Genomic DNA, 16,027 nt, shown 5'->3' with positions numbered 1-16,027 from the left:
TGTATCATTATATAAATGTATGTATGTATATATATATATATTGTTAAAAAAAAATTGTTAAAAATTGTGGTATCTGTTTTTGCGAATGCACTCTTTATATTTATATAATATGAATTTAAAAATACAGCTGTGAATGCATTTCTTTTTTTGCATCATTGCAATAATTGTTTTTCACCTAAACATATGTATAATTGTCATTATGCATTATGCAAATATAATTGAAATGTTATTCTTTTGTGCTGACATGGAAGATGAAATATAAAATAAAAATGTAAATTAATGGTGTATATTCTCCTCAATTAATGTTGATGGGCAGAATTTTAAATTACATTTACCTTTTTAATTACATTTGTAATTATTTAAATGTATTATAGTGTAATTATATTTATTAGTATATTCTCAGTGTTGATGGGCAGAAATTTAAATAAATTGAAAATTATTTTAGCATTTAGTAAATATTTAAATTGCATTTAAAAAATAGTGTGTAAAAAAGTCTATATTCTCCGCAGTGTTGATGAGTATAATGGTACATTTTAGATTATGTTTGTAATTGTTTTTAATTTATGTACAGAAATATTTAATAAAACAATAATTATATTTTTTATAATATATTTGATTTAATATCATTATTTTTATTGTATTTAAATAATTTTTTTTTCAAATGTATATTTTACTTAGTGTTGATGATCAGAAATTTAAATAGCCTTGAAATGTTATTTTAAATGATAATTATTTTAATTTATTTTCAATAGTACAGTAGCCTATATACTCCATTAATGTTTTTATTAATGTTTAGAATGTGTTTTCCGGCTGAACTCAGGTGAGCGCAGGTGTGATGATGACACAGGTGAGTGTGAGAGTGTTTCTCAGGCAGGTGTGAGTCGCGTGGCTTCAGGTGAGCAGCTCTGGAGAAATAATCCTGCTGTTTCACACAGAGGCGCGAGCGCGTGAGCGCGTCACTATAAGAGCGCGTGGAGCTCGAGCGCGCTCACGCTCACTCTCAGTGCAGGACACGGACGCGCAGCGGAGCTGTAACGATGCTGGCTGTGATCCGGCTGATCTTCATCCTCTGGACCTTCATCTTCATCAGCGCGGAGAAGGTCTTCCACAGCAGAGATCATTCAGATGCGATGAACGACATCCGTCAGGCGGAACTCATCACCGACACCGACACTGCACAGGTCTGACAGTCCATCCATCCATCCATCTATCTATCTATCTATCTATCTATCTATTGTAACAATGTATTTACTGTCGCTTTTTATCAATTTAAGCATCTTCGCTGAATAAAAGCATTCCTTTTTTTAAATAAAAAAATTAATCTGCTGACACAAAACTTTTGAACAGTAGAGTATATTATTAGATTTCTATTTTGAATAAATGCTGTTATGTTTTTAAACTTTTATTCATCAAATAACTTTTAATACAGTATTATACCTATAGAATTATTATATTAATATATAATAATTAAGTAGTACATTATCTTAATTTTATTGAAATATAATGCTTATTTTCGAGTGTGTATTCTCTTCTCCTTTGATGAACAGAAATGTAAATAACCTTAAAATGTACATTTTTTGATCATTTATTATTATTTCTTGTATTTAAGTATTATGATTATTTTTGAAGTGTAGCCTACTGTATATTCTTCTCACCGTTGCTGAGCAGAAATGTTCAGAAACCCTGACATGTTACTTTTAGAATTATTTTAATAGTGTTTACATTTATGCAGGTAATATCACGTAAGTGTATATTCTCCTCGGTCTTGATTCCTGACAAACTCTTTGATCTCTGGCTGCTTCTGCATTATTATTCCAGAGGTTTCTGTCTAAGTACGGCTTCATAAGAGACGGAGATGATCCTCAGATCCCAGCGGGTCAGACCGAGGTCAGTCTCTCTCTGGACCTTCAGGAGGGAGGAAGCGTGTCCAGATCCAGCAGCCCTGATCTCCGGTTCATCTCGGCCCTGAAGGAGTTCCAGCGGGTGTCCGGTCTGCCCGTCTCAGGTGTGTTTGATGACGTCACCAAAGCAGCCATGAATAAACCCAGGTGTGGCGTCCCGGACCAGGACGAGGAGCTGGAGTCTGCCGAACAAGAGCTGAACGAGACGGCCGAGTCCAACAGCACCACAACACACAATCACACTCATGCTGCAGCTAATAATACTGAACCTCCCGGGCGGAAACAGCGCCACCTAGCGGCGCTTCTGAGGAGCAGGAGGAGGAGAGATGCGAGCGAGTGGAAGGGACACATGGCCTTCTCTAAGAGTCTGCTGAAGTGGCGTCTGATGGGAGAAGGTTACAGCAGTCAGCTGTCCATCGACGAGCAGAAGTACATCTTCAGACTGGCCTTCCGCATGTGGAGCGAAGTCTCTCCGCTGCAGTTCGTGGAGGACGTCGACTCGCCTCTGGAGGACATCGACATCCGACTGGGCTTCGGGACAGGTCAGTTCAACATTAACAGCATTAAAATAAGAGACCTTGCTTGTTTTTGTTTGTTTTTAAAGCAGAAATGAATCATCACTGAGCCTCTGCTGCCCCCTGCAGGTCGTCATCTGGGCTGCTCTCAGCGGTTCGACGGCGCCGGGCGAGAGTTCGCTCATGCCTGGTTCCTCGGGGACATTCATTTCGACGATGATGAACATTTCACCGTCCCAAACACAGGCAGCGGGATCAGTCTTCTCAAGGTGACACGCGAGATCTGAATAACTGATGTAGATCTCTAAATCTCTTACCTGAATCACTGATTGAATCTCTGATCTGAATCTCTGATCTGAATCACTCATCTGAATCTCTGATCTGAATCACTGATTGAATCTCTGATCTGAATCTCTGATCTGAATCTCTGATCTGAATCTCTGATCTGAATCAATCATCTGAATCACTGATTGAATCTCTGATCTGAATCACTAATCTGAATCACTAATCTGAATCTCTGACCTGAATCACTGATTGAATCTCTGATCTGAATCTCTGATCTGAATCTCTGATCTGAATCACTGATCTGAAACACTGATTGAATCTCTGATCTGAATCACTGATTGAATCTCTGATCTGAATCACTAATCTGAATCTCTGACCTGAATCACTGATTGAATCTCTGATCTGAATCTCTGATCTGAATCACTGATTGAATCTCTGATCTGAATCTCTGATCTGAATCTCTGATCTGAATCACTCATCTGAATCACTGATTGAATCTCTGATCTGAATCACTAATCTGAATCACTAATCTGAATCTCTGACCTGAATCACTGATTGAATCTCTGATCTGAATCACTGATCTGAAACACTAATCTGAATCACTAATCTGAATCACTAATCTGAATCACTAATCTGAATCTCTGTTCTGAATCACTCATCTGAATCACTTATGTGAATCTCTGATCTGAATCACTGATCTGAATCTCTGATCTGAATCACTGATCTGAATCTCTGATCTGAATCTCTGATCTGAATCACTGATTTGAATCTCTGACCTGAATCACTCATCTGAATGTCCGATTTGAATCGCGAATCAATGGCCTGAATCACTGATGTGAAAAGAAAATCTCTGATCTGAATCACTGAATTTAATTGCTGATGTGAATTTTCTAATCTGAATCTCTGACCTGAAACACTGAATTGAATCTCTGATCTGACTCTCTGATGTGAATCTCTGATCTGAATCACTCATCTGAATCTCTGATCTGAATCACTCATCTGAATCTCTGATCTGAATCACTCATCTGAATCTCTGATCTGAATCACTGATCTGAATCACTGATCTGAATCTCTGATCTGAATCTCTGATCTGAATCACTGATTTGAATCTCTGATCTGAATCTCTGATCTGAATCACTGACTGTAGCGTGTCGTGTGTTTCACTCAGGTAGCGGTCCATGAGATCGGTCATGTTTTAGGGCTTCCTCACATCTACCGCTCCGGATCCATCATGCAGCCCAGTTACCTTCCTCAGGACGCCGGCTTTGAGATCGACTGGATGGACCGCAAATCCATCCAGAGCCTGTACGGTGAGCACCAGAGATTATATTTATAATATCATTATACATATGCATGAATATGATAACTATTTTAAGATTCCTACACATTATATGAGACAGTTTTCATAACAAACACACTTTCAACCCAAATTTGCATTAGTATGCATTATTACGCATTATTTGTTGCACATGCATGGTTATTATGCATGAATAACAATGAGATTTTTATTATTTTACACCAATGAGAATTTGAGTTGGAAATGTCTTTGACTGTTGTGAATATAACCCCACAATGCCAATAAAACAGGCTTGGTTTAGTCAGTTTTTGTGTGTGTTTTCTGTCAGGTGAGTGTAAGGGCCGCTTCAGCACCGTGTTTGACTGGATCAGGAAGGAGCAGACGGCGTACGGCGAGGTGGTGGTGCGGTTTAACACCTACTTCATGCGAGACGGCTGGTATTGGCTCTATGAGAACCGTAACAACAGAACCCGCTACGGGGATCCGGTGGCGGTGCAGGTGGGCTGGCACGGGCTTCCCTCCAGCGGCGTGGATGCTTACGTTCACGTGTGGAACCGCAAAACAGACGCTGTCTACTTCTTTAAAGGTATTTATTTACTTATTATGAGTTTATTCATATGCATCTGAGAGGGCACAAAAACACAATCTTAGCTGAAAGACTGAAAGAGATGCATTGCACAGAGATTACAGCACAAGCTTATTTGCATCACAAATAGAAAACTCTGTGTACAGCGAACTGTACTTTTGTTACAGTATATTTGCATTTTACATTTTTTCCAATGTTTTTTCCATTATTTTGCATTGACCATTTGTATTTTGCAGGGTTCTTTTAAATACATAGTGTACATTTGAGTTTTGCAATCAATTTATTATATTTATTTATTTTTTTACATATTTTCATGTTTATAATGTGTATTATTTTACATTACACATTTGTGTTTTTCTTTTTTTATATTAATATTTTGCATTGTATATTTTTATTTTGCAGGGTTTTTGCATTTGCATTTTGCATTGTACATTTTTTATTGTTGCATTTTTAAAACATTTCACATTAGCATTCAGCATAATTTTGCATTGTACATTTGTCTGAAGCATTTTCTCTTGCAGAGTTTTTTCCCCATTATTTTGCATTCTACATTTGTGTTTAGCAGTTTTTTTTAAATACATATTTTACATTTGCATTTTGCATTTTATATTTTTATTTAGCAGTTATTGTTTTTTTGTTTTGTTTTTTATTTACATATTTTACATTTATATTTTGCATTTAAGATTTTTATTTTGCAATTTCTTTGCATAATTTACATTTGCATTGTAAATTATTTTATTGTTGCATTTTTTAAACATTATTTTAAACATAATTATGCATTGTAAATTTTTTTAGCATTCTTTAGCATTTTTATTATTATTATTATTATTATTATTATTATTTACATATTTTACATTTGTATTTTGCTTTATTTTTTTATTCCATTAAATGCACATTGCCCTTTTGTATATTGTATATTGGATGGTACTTGTTCACTTATTAGATTTATTTCAAAATGAAATGATCCAGCACTGTAAGGTTTTGAATTGCATGCTACTGTACAGAAGTTGAGATGTTTGCATGTATGTGCTGATGATTTGCTGTGATGTTTCAGGCGTGCAGTACTGGCGTTATGACAGTGAGAACGATCAGGTGTTCACTGAAGACTCAGACGGCCGCTCGTACCCTCGTCTGATCTCTGAAGGCTTTCCCGGTGTGTCTGGACCAGTGGACACAGCATACTACGACCGAAGAGATGCTCACATCTACTTCTTCAAGGGCTCACAGGTAACAGCTGCTAATATTCTACACTTAATGCAAGATGAATAGTGTCCAATGGAGATTTAGTAATTGCAGAATATTAACTTGCAGGTGTTCAGGTTTGATGTGCGCATGCACCGCTTGGCTTCTTCTTCCCCACAAAAAATCACAGAGGTGTTTCCCGCCGTGGTCCCCGGTAACCATCCCCTCGGTAACCTGGATGCGGCGTATTTCTCGTACTCACACAACACAGTGTTCCTGCTGAAGGGCTCGTGGTTCTGGAGGATGGTGAGCGGCAGAGATCGCAGACGGAGCGCCTCGCTGCCACCGAACGGCCTCATGCCCCGCAGAGAGGTGGAGCAGCAGTGGTTCGACATCTGCGACGTCCACAGCAGCTCTCTGAGAACCGCACGCAGATGATGAGATCTGATCTCAGATCAGCCTCATGCTGAATGAGGAAGCCTGCAGCACTTGAACTGAACGGACGCTGAGCGCATGAGGACGTTCATCTGAATCTGGGATTTCCAGATGAGTTCAAATATACAACTGAAGTCTCCGGAGGTTTATGTTAAAGCAATAGTTCACACAGAAATGAACATGTGCTGTAAATGTGCTCAGCCTCAGTTCATCCCAGATCAGGATGAGTTTGTTTCTTCATCAGGTTTGTAGAAATGTAGCACTGCATCAGTGTCTCATCAACGGATGCTCTGCAGTGAATGGGTGCCGTCAGAATGAGAGTCTGATAAAAACATCACAATAATCCACAGCACTCCAGTCCATCAGTGAACATCTGGAGAAGACAAAAGCTGAAACACATCCATTTAATTTAAATTTTATTTGTCAGTATTCTATATTTTTGTGTGGTCTTCTGTAGTTAGAAGTTTATTTATATAAATCAGCATGTATGTCAGACAATGCAGAGCATCGAGATTTGACAAAAACATGTATCTATTTATACTGTTTGCTGGAATATGACTATATTTATTCCATAAGTTATTTGGTAACACTTTAAAATAAGGTTAAATACTTTAATTAACATAAACTAAGAATGAACAATACTTCTACAACATGTATTAATAATGTTAATTTCTAATAATACTGATGCATTATTAAAAGCTAAAGTTGTGTGATGCACTGTAAATGAACTAAAAGCGAATGACAGTATTTTCATTAAGCAACATCAACAAAGATGAATAAATACTCCAATAAATGTATTGTTCATTGTTTGTTGATGTTAGTTAATATATTAACCAGCATTAACTAATGGATCCTTACTGTAAAGAGTTACCAGTTATTTAATATTTGTTATTATTTGTTTGTTATAAACATGTTCTTTCAGAATAAATTTCAGATTTTAATTTTTTTGTTTTATGTTTTGTTGTTTTATGTCTCAATGTGAATGATTTTCATTACTGATTTTTAATATCAAACGACAAGCTGCTTAACAGGCTTTCAGTTTAATTTCTTTACTAGTACTGAGCCTTTCAAACTCTATTTGAGCTTTATTCAACCATAAAAGTACATTTTAAAACTTGAACTAATTTAATAATAATAATAATAATAATAAAAACCTAAACCTATTTCATTTCAGAAAGCTTTCAATGCAACATTTCTCATTTTCATATAATTTATCTTGATTTATCATTAAAAAAACGAATAAAAATACACAACAGAATAACTAAACCAGAAAATATTAGAATTCTCAATATATTCTTAAAAACTATAACACTATGTCAAGGGGACTTAAATAACTGCTGTATACTTGATATGAACTCTCATTTCTAATTTTTTTTTGTAATGAAAGAAATCGTTGCACTGTGAAAGGACTTGATGTCTGAATTAATATAACTTAGCTATTCGTCACTTTTATTCAACAATTAGTCAAGCTGCAATTTGACTCAAAGTGTTGGAAACTCTTGTAAAACCCACATGCAAAATGCAGAATAGCAACATTAATAAACGGACAAAAAGTTGACCATGTTAAGGAGATTCTTAGATTATTTCTCATAAATGTACTGTTAAAGTGTGTTTATTCTATATGTGCATCAGCCTTCAGCTGCTGTGAGCGATTCAGCAGAGATCAGTCAGTTCACTGCTAACAGCAAACATATGGATTCATGTGATTAATAACATTAGCAAAAACATGCATTATAATGTACTACTCACACTATATATAGAAAATACATGCATGGAACTAATTAGGAAATGATTGCATTCCAGCAGGGATCTGTTGCTATGGAGAGTAACTCATGATGTCATCACCACAGACATTTATTAGAGCTGATGATTTTTTCTTAAAATTAGATTAATGCAATTTCTAATTTGTTGATAATATATGAATGAAAGCCTTGACATATTTATGTTACATTTTGTTTTATTTTTAAGTTATTCTATATATACACATTTACTGGTTACTGGTTTGCTCTGCCACCAGCAGAGGGCGCAGCTGCCTTTACAAGCACACTACTCTCACACTACTCATACTACTCTCACTACTCACACTACTCACACTACTCACACTACTCTCACTACTCTCACTACTCACACTACTCACACTACTCACACTACTCACACTACTCTCACTACTCTCACTACTCACACTACTCACACTACTCACACTACTCTCACTACTCTCACTACTCACACTACTCACACTACTCACACTACTCTCACTACTCTCACTACTCACACTACTCACACTACTCACACTACTCACACTACTCTCACTACTCACACTACTCTCACTACTCACACTACTCACACTACTCACACTACTCTCACTACTCTCACTACTCACACTACTCACACTACTCACACTACTCACACTACTCACACTACTCTCACACTACTCTCACTACTCGCACTACTCACACTACTCACACTACTGTGGAAGATTTTTAGTAGTAAGGTTTTAATTAATCAAGTAGATAATCAATGTGAATCTAGCCATTTTTTGCTTTAAGTTATTATTCTATTAAAAGCTAATAGAATGTTGCCTACGCCCTGGAATGTACCAAACTGATAAGAAACACAGGGTCAGATATACATTAAGGGCCTGCGTAAAGCAAGCAGAAGGCCTCTCCTCTAGGGATGTATGAAATGTGTAGACTAAAGATAAAGTTGTTGACTATGTGGAACCGCCCCATATTATGTATAAAAAGAAGAACCAAATAGCATACGAGAGATCTTCTTGCCAGGAGCTCTCGGCTTTGTTTTGCGCAAAATAAAGTCTTTTCTTCTGAGAGAAAAATCCCTGACTGAGTTCGATTCTTTGGAGAACCGGCAAAATACACGACATATTTGGCACCCCAGATGGGACTGGACAAGAGTGGCAGAGTGGACAACCGCTTTTGAGCTGACCGATGATCAACACAACCGGGTGGCCACCATAAAACAAGGTAAGCATTTTTGCTTATAAAATTCGTTTGTGTTGGTTGAGGTCAGTTCTGAGTGGTAAGGACACTTAAAATCTACTCTTCCAAATTTAGAAAAAATAGGATATCCAAATTGAAAAAGGGGTTTTACTCCAGAAGAAATAACTGCATGCACATATTTGGTTTATTAATAGGAAAGCCTTGTAAGGTAACCTAGATTTAAAACAAAAATGGTGTAGGCAAAAAGACATTGTATAATCTGTGTTTATTGGATAGCTGTACCAAGTAGGACAGTGATAAACGGATAAGCAGATTAAGGAATCGCGAGGAAAAGTCCCACGGATACCGCTTTGAGAAAGTATAGGTGAAATTCTCGAAGGACAGAAATAGGTGGGCCCTTAAGGAGCTCTAGGAAGAGCTGTGTTTTGTTGTGTGGATGTATTTGTGTCCGGACAAATGAATTTGTGAATGGTGATGAATGTATGAACAAATAAATTCCGTATTGGGTGGGTAAGGGTTGAGCACCGTTCCTGGACCTTCACTTAAGTGTGAACTGGCAGAATTGGACTCAACCCATATCCACTTGAGAGGGATGAATGTATGATGAGCCTTGATAATAAAAGGACAATTAATGACTGATTATCCCTTAGATAAAGGGAAAAAGTATGCAAGCATAAGCACTCTGGCTCAATAAAGAGTGTAGCAAGTGTGAATGGGCTTAGGAAAATAGTATCAATAAAGTTTGAACCGAGATCTATAATAGAGTTTTACATTTTGGATGTCCGTGTGAAAGGGGAGAAAATTTTCTGAGCCCAGTACAGTGGGAGTGAGAGCAAGGGAGGAAGTTTCCACATTAAAGTTTAATACACGGGTGGACAAAAAAGGAAAGAGAAGTAAAAATAAAAATAAAAGAATTATTGTTTGAAATAGTTATCTAAAAAGTGATAATAAAATAGAGTAAATAAAATAGACAGTTAAATAATAATAAAAATTAAAAAAGTGTAAACGCATGAGACAATAAGAAACTAAATTCAAAAAGGTATGACACAAAATAAAGAATAAAATGTAGGGGGAAATGGTTAAAAATAGTTAAATTCAGTGAGAGGAAAAGAAGAGATTGTAACCAAGTTACTATACAAAACTAAAAAGTTGATTGTTGGTGGTAATAATATAGATAAAGATATGGCAGCCACCCCAGTGGAAATCATTGGATTAAAAAATCCACTGTGTAAAGAGCAAATAAACAAAATCTCAAAAAAATGGCAGAAGAGAACAAAAAATATGACGACAAAATGGCCAAAGGAAGGGACATTTGATGTGGCATTGTGTGAGGAAATGGAAACTCTGATAAAAAACTATAAAATTAAAAGCATCAATATGAAAAAAGAAAAAAGAGAAACAAAAAGGGAAAAAGAGAAAGAAGTACTTGCGCTGTTTAAAAAAGAAGGTGAGGATATGTTGAAGAGTATAAAACAGGCTAGGAAAGTCCTGAAGGAGGCAGAGAAAGATAACATGAGAAAAGAAAAGATATATGCAGAGCCCCCTCCTTATCTGCCTTTAGCAGGAGAATTCCCAATACTCAAGGGAACCATGGAGGTAACAGGAGAACTAGAGTTAGAAGGGCAGTTAGACATGGATGAGGAAGATAAGCCAGCTGTAAAAACACAGAGGCAACCCAGAAAGGAAAGTGCAGAAAGTTTGCAACTTGACTGTTACAGACAAGCACGTACAGCATTAGAAAAAATGAAAGCAAGTCAGGAGGATAAAACCTGGTTTGAGGAAGGATTAGAAAGGAAAAGAAGGAAAGATAGAGATATTGTAGCACAAGCACAAGCTTTGGAAGAAGAAATGGAAGAGAAAATTAGAGAATCAGGAAAAAAGATCAGAGAGGTAAATAGATTGGAAAGAGGAAAGAGTAAGTTGTTCTATGGTAGTGAGGATGAGAATCAGGCAGAGGAGTTATTTGAGAACGGTAAATGGGAACAGGGCAGAGATAAAGGGACACTTAGACCACTGGCCGCACAGCTCCCAATTTTAATCAAGGGTGAGCAAGGACAGTATGTCCCCTGGGCTTCACAGGACCTCGAGGGGCTTGTCACTCGCCTTCCTGATATTCATGAGGGTGCAGGGAAATTCATTAAAGTGTTTGAAGAGGAAACAATGGGAAAGCTATTGGCAGTGGGAGATGTTAAAGCTCTGCTGGCTAAAATTATTGGAGGGACAAAGATGGATGAAATTCTTCTTACAACGACTCTAAACAGAGCAGTGAACTCTCACAATATGGATGGGATTGTTTTTGATGCATTCCGCCCAGCAGTATGGCAGGCATTGCGTGCGGAGTATCCAATCAGACTGAATCCTAAATCACTGAAGGGAGAAGGAATTGGAGATTCAGAGAATCCAACCACTTATGTACAAAATCAACTGAAAAGGTGGAAACAAGAAACTGAGGGGGATCCCGAGGGAGACCCATTAATGTCAACATTGTTTAGACAAGCTGTGATTGATGCTATGCCGCCAGCGGTAAAAAGCAAGCTGGAGGATGTGGTCGGTTTAACTTCTAAAACACACAAAGAGTTTTGTGACCATGTGTCTCATGCAGTGGAACAGCAAAGAAAAAAGGAACTAAAACTTAAAAGTCAAGAGAAAGAGTTACAACGTAAACTAACTCAATTACAGCTTGAAGAACTCACAAAGAAAAATAAGAAAAATATTCAAGCTTCAGTAACAAATGCAACAGCAGAACAAATGACTCTAATGCCTCCAGCAATTGCTCCACAACCTACAATTCAGTCAAGCCCATTTACAGCAGTCCCTCCAAATGAACACTTGAACTCTGTGCCCATAATAAATGTTTATACTCAACAGCCAGGACAAATGGGATGGAGAAAAAACCCCATACAGCAGAGAGGTAGAGGCAGAGGCAGAAACAGGCCTCCCCCATTGTGCTGGGGCTGTGGACAGCCCGGACACATCAAAGCTGACTGTCCAACTCAACAATGGCCACAGCAACCTCAGGTTAGAAGGGAGATGAGCTGGCAACAGCCTACTCGGGGTCCAGTGCAGGGCCCAGTAAACCCTTGGGGAGGTCCCAATCCAGGCTATTAGGGGTGCCCAGAGAATCCTAAAGGGGAGAGTCAGCTTCCAATTTTATCAACAAAAGCTGATCAAGAGCCTATTATGCAGATTAAAATAGAGGGAGAACCATTTCCATTTATGGTAGATACGGGGGCAAATTTAACGTGCATTAATTTGAAATATGCTTCACATCTCCCCTTGTCGGGAAAATTTGCAAAGACAATAGGATTCTCGGGAAAAATGCAATTGATTCCAATAACAGCTCCAGTGTGTCTACAAACAAAAGATCAAAGTATAACAATGCCCATTCTGGTATCAAATCAAACTCCTATTAATTTGTTAGGAAGAGATGCATTATGTAAATTAGGACTACAAATTTGGTGTTCTTCAGAAGGGATATATATTGATTCAATAGAAACAGAAAAACAAATGATGGTTGCAGAGCCAAAAGCATATGTTTTTTGGATAGGACAGATAGAACAAGATGTGAGACAGACAATCAATAAATGGGGAAAATTTATTGAAGCACAGATACCTGAAGCACAGCTATCAAAGTCTGAATTTCATTGCACAATGATGTATGATCAAGAAAGGGATGAAGATATAGAACAAAAATGGCAAAAAGAAACAAAAGGACAGCAGATTGAGATAGTCTCCCAGTACATCATCATAGGGAAGGAAGGAGCAGCTTTAAACATACCAGAAAGTGAATTCGTCAAAAAATGGTTCAATGTAAATAACTCTGTCCCGCATATTGCAATATATGTAGGAAGAAATTGGGAAGCAAAAGATTTAGGACCAATGATGAAAAGGGCAGAACAAAGCAAATGGGAATCAACAGAAAACCCATTGATTTTTCATTCAGCTGACAAAAATTACATCAAAATTCTGTGTGCAACCAGTTTGCTGGGAATTCCACAGGAAGTAGTTATCAGCCATAAGAAAGTAACACAGATGACTACAGCATCTGATTTAATAAACACAAATGAGACTGAATTATTTAAGGAAATGGAGTGTCAGGTACCAACTGAACTATGGTCTCAACATGACACAGATATTGGATTAATAAAATCAGCAAATCCAGTAAAAGTTCAACTTAAGCCAAATGCACGTCTGCCTAGAAAAGCACAATATCCTTTACGAGCAGATGCGGAAGCAGGAATAAAGGACACAATTGAAGGCTTAGTGAAGGCAGGGGTATTGATAGAAACTACTAGTTACTGTAACACTCCAATTATGCCTGTAATCAAATCAGACAAAAATAGATGGCGACTTGTTCATGATTTACGAACAATAAATGAAATAACGGAAGATATGCCAGCTGAGGTACCAAATCCGCACACTTTACTGACAAATGTCCCTCCTGATGCCAAATACTTTACTGTAATTGATCTTTGCTCTGCATACTTCAGTGTACCGCTTGCAGAAGAGAGTAAATATTTATTTGCATTTACACATGCAAATAAACAATATACATATTCTAGACTTCCTCAGGGATATAAACATTCACCACATATATTCAACAAGATTCTGAAGGCTGATTTAGAAGACCTTGTAATAGACGGTACACTATTACAATACATGGATGATTTAATTATCTGTTCTACCTCACTAGAACAATGTCACAAAGACTCAATTAAGGTGTTGACAAAATTAGCAGAAGGAGGACACAAGGTGTCTAAAAACAAATTGCAGTATTGCCAGCCTCAAGTGGAATACTTGGGAAGATTAATTGCATTTGGTACACGAGCTATAGCTCCAGCTCAGTTAGAAGGTATAAGTAAAACACCTTTACCTCAAACAGTAGGACAAATGATGACTTTTCTAGGAATGACGGGCTTTAGTGCCGATTGGATAGAAGACTATGCAGTAAAGACAGGGCCTTTGAGAGAAATGATGAAACAAGCAGGATTACAACATTTAAGAAATCCACTAAAATGGAACACAGATGCCTTACTAGCATTTGAAGCAATAAAAAAAGAATTACAACAGGCCCCTGCCCTGGGAATGGCAGAATATGATAAAATGTTTCATCTATATGTGGCAAATAGAGTTGACGGTTATGCATCAGCTGTATTAATGCAAGAGACCTGTAGTGGGAGGAAAAAAACAGCCTATAGCATACTACAGCACAAAGTTAGACAATGTAGCCCAGGGATACCCACCATGTTACCAACAGGGTTTAGCTGCAGTGTATTATGCCTATGAAAAAGCATCCACAATAACTATGGGGTATCCAGTAACAATATATACCCATCACAAAGTTGTGGAATTAATAGAACAAGGGAAATTTGTTCTAACACAAGCTCGAATTCTAGCATATTCCTCATTACTCACATATCCAGATGTTACCATTAAAAGATGCCATACAGTTAATCCAGCTGAATTAATTCCTTTGGCTTTCGAAGGAGAACCTCATGAGTGTGTGAATGAGTCCTTGGCATTTACTAGATTACGACCAGATCTAGAATCAACACCCATTACTGAAGCAGAAGTAACTTACTTTGTAGATGGTTCTAGCTTTAGGGATCACGAAGGAAATCATACAGGATATTCAGTAGTGAAGAAGAACAAAAAAGAATTTGAATCTGTAATATCACAACATTGTGTACAGCCTTGCTCTGCTCAATTAGCAGAATTAAAAGCTCTCACAACTGCATGTCAGTTAGCAAAAGGACAAACTGCTAACATTTTTACAGATTCAGCGTATGCTCATGGTGTATGTCATCTATTCGGAGCAGTGTGGAAACAAAGAGGTTTCAAAAAGAGTGATGGGACTCCCATCACACATAGTGAACAAATAGGGCAATTGATTTCTGCTATGATGCTACCAAAACGACTAGCAATAATCAAATGTCAAGCACACAAGAAGGGAAATGACTATGTCATCAAAGGAAATAATGCAGCAGATTTAGAAGCTAAAAAAGCTTCAGGGTGTCAAGTAGCAGTATTAGCACCTGTTGTACTTATCGAACCTCATCCTCAATTGGATGACATTATTCGAATACAACAACAAGCAGGCCCCTATGAACAATCAATGTGGCAACAAAGGGGAGCTAAAAAAGACTCACAGGAAATCTGGCGTACACATGAAGGACACATTGTTGCACCTACTTCACTGTTGAATATTCTTATTACAGATGCACATGGTTTTGACCATTGTGCAAGGGGAGAAGTAGTAAGAAAAATTAAACAGCAAGGATATTGGTCTCCTTATTTATATGCAATGGTGGATGAATTTTTGTCCACATGTGAAGTATGTGCTAAATACAATGTAAGAAAAGGCATGGTGACACCAATAGGCCATATTCCAACACCTGAAGGCCCCTTTAAACATCTTGTATGTGATTATGTGGATATGATAAAGCGTGTACAAGGCAAAAGATACATGCTTGTTATCATAGACAGGTTTAGCAGATGGGTGGAAGCGGTACCATCCGCGGATCTAGGAGCAGGAACTGTAATTAAATTCCTAACAAGAGAGGTAATTCCCTAGATTTGGAATTCCATCAGAAATAAGTTCAGATAATGGGTCAGCATTCATACAAAAAACTGTGAAACAAGTGTTGCAACAATTAAGAATAAAACAGAGATTAGGATGCGTTTATAGACCTCAGTCCACAAGGGATAGTGGAGAGGGTTAATGGAGTTATCAAGGCCAAAATAAACAAAATATGTGAAGTACTAAACTTAATTGGATTGATGCATTACCGCTCGCACTAATGAGCTATCGCATGCAAACTAACAGGAACACGCACTTAACACCGCATGAAATGCTTACGGGTCGACCC

At 37.5% G+C, this 16,027-nt stretch overlaps 1 protein-coding gene across 1 annotated transcript; it reads left to right on the top strand.

The window, feature by feature from the left end:
• The first annotated feature begins 983 nt into the window (after positions 1 to 983).
• LOC113096545 (matrix metallopeptidase-21-like) lies at positions 984 to 7,068 on the top strand. Its single transcript, XM_026261954.1, has 7 exons — positions 984 to 1,181; positions 1,819 to 2,443; positions 2,546 to 2,685; positions 3,870 to 4,011; positions 4,327 to 4,584; positions 5,639 to 5,811; positions 5,896 to 7,068. The coding sequence occupies exons 1-7, from the start codon at positions 1,038 to 1,040 to the stop codon at positions 6,202 to 6,204; spliced, it is 1,791 nt and encodes a 596-aa protein (XP_026117739.1). The 5' UTR covers positions 984 to 1,037; the 3' UTR covers positions 6,205 to 7,068.
• Positions 7,069 to 16,027: the final 8,959 nt, after the last annotated feature.

Source organism: Carassius auratus, unplaced genomic scaffold (assembly GCF_003368295.1).
Source record: "Carassius auratus strain Wakin unplaced genomic scaffold, ASM336829v1 scaf_tig00215979, whole genome shotgun sequence".
Lineage (NCBI taxonomy): Eukaryota > Metazoa > Chordata > Actinopteri > Cypriniformes > Cyprinidae > Carassius > Carassius auratus.
The sequence above is the reverse complement of the archived record's forward strand: the minus strand, read 5'-3'. Positions and strand labels throughout refer to the sequence as shown.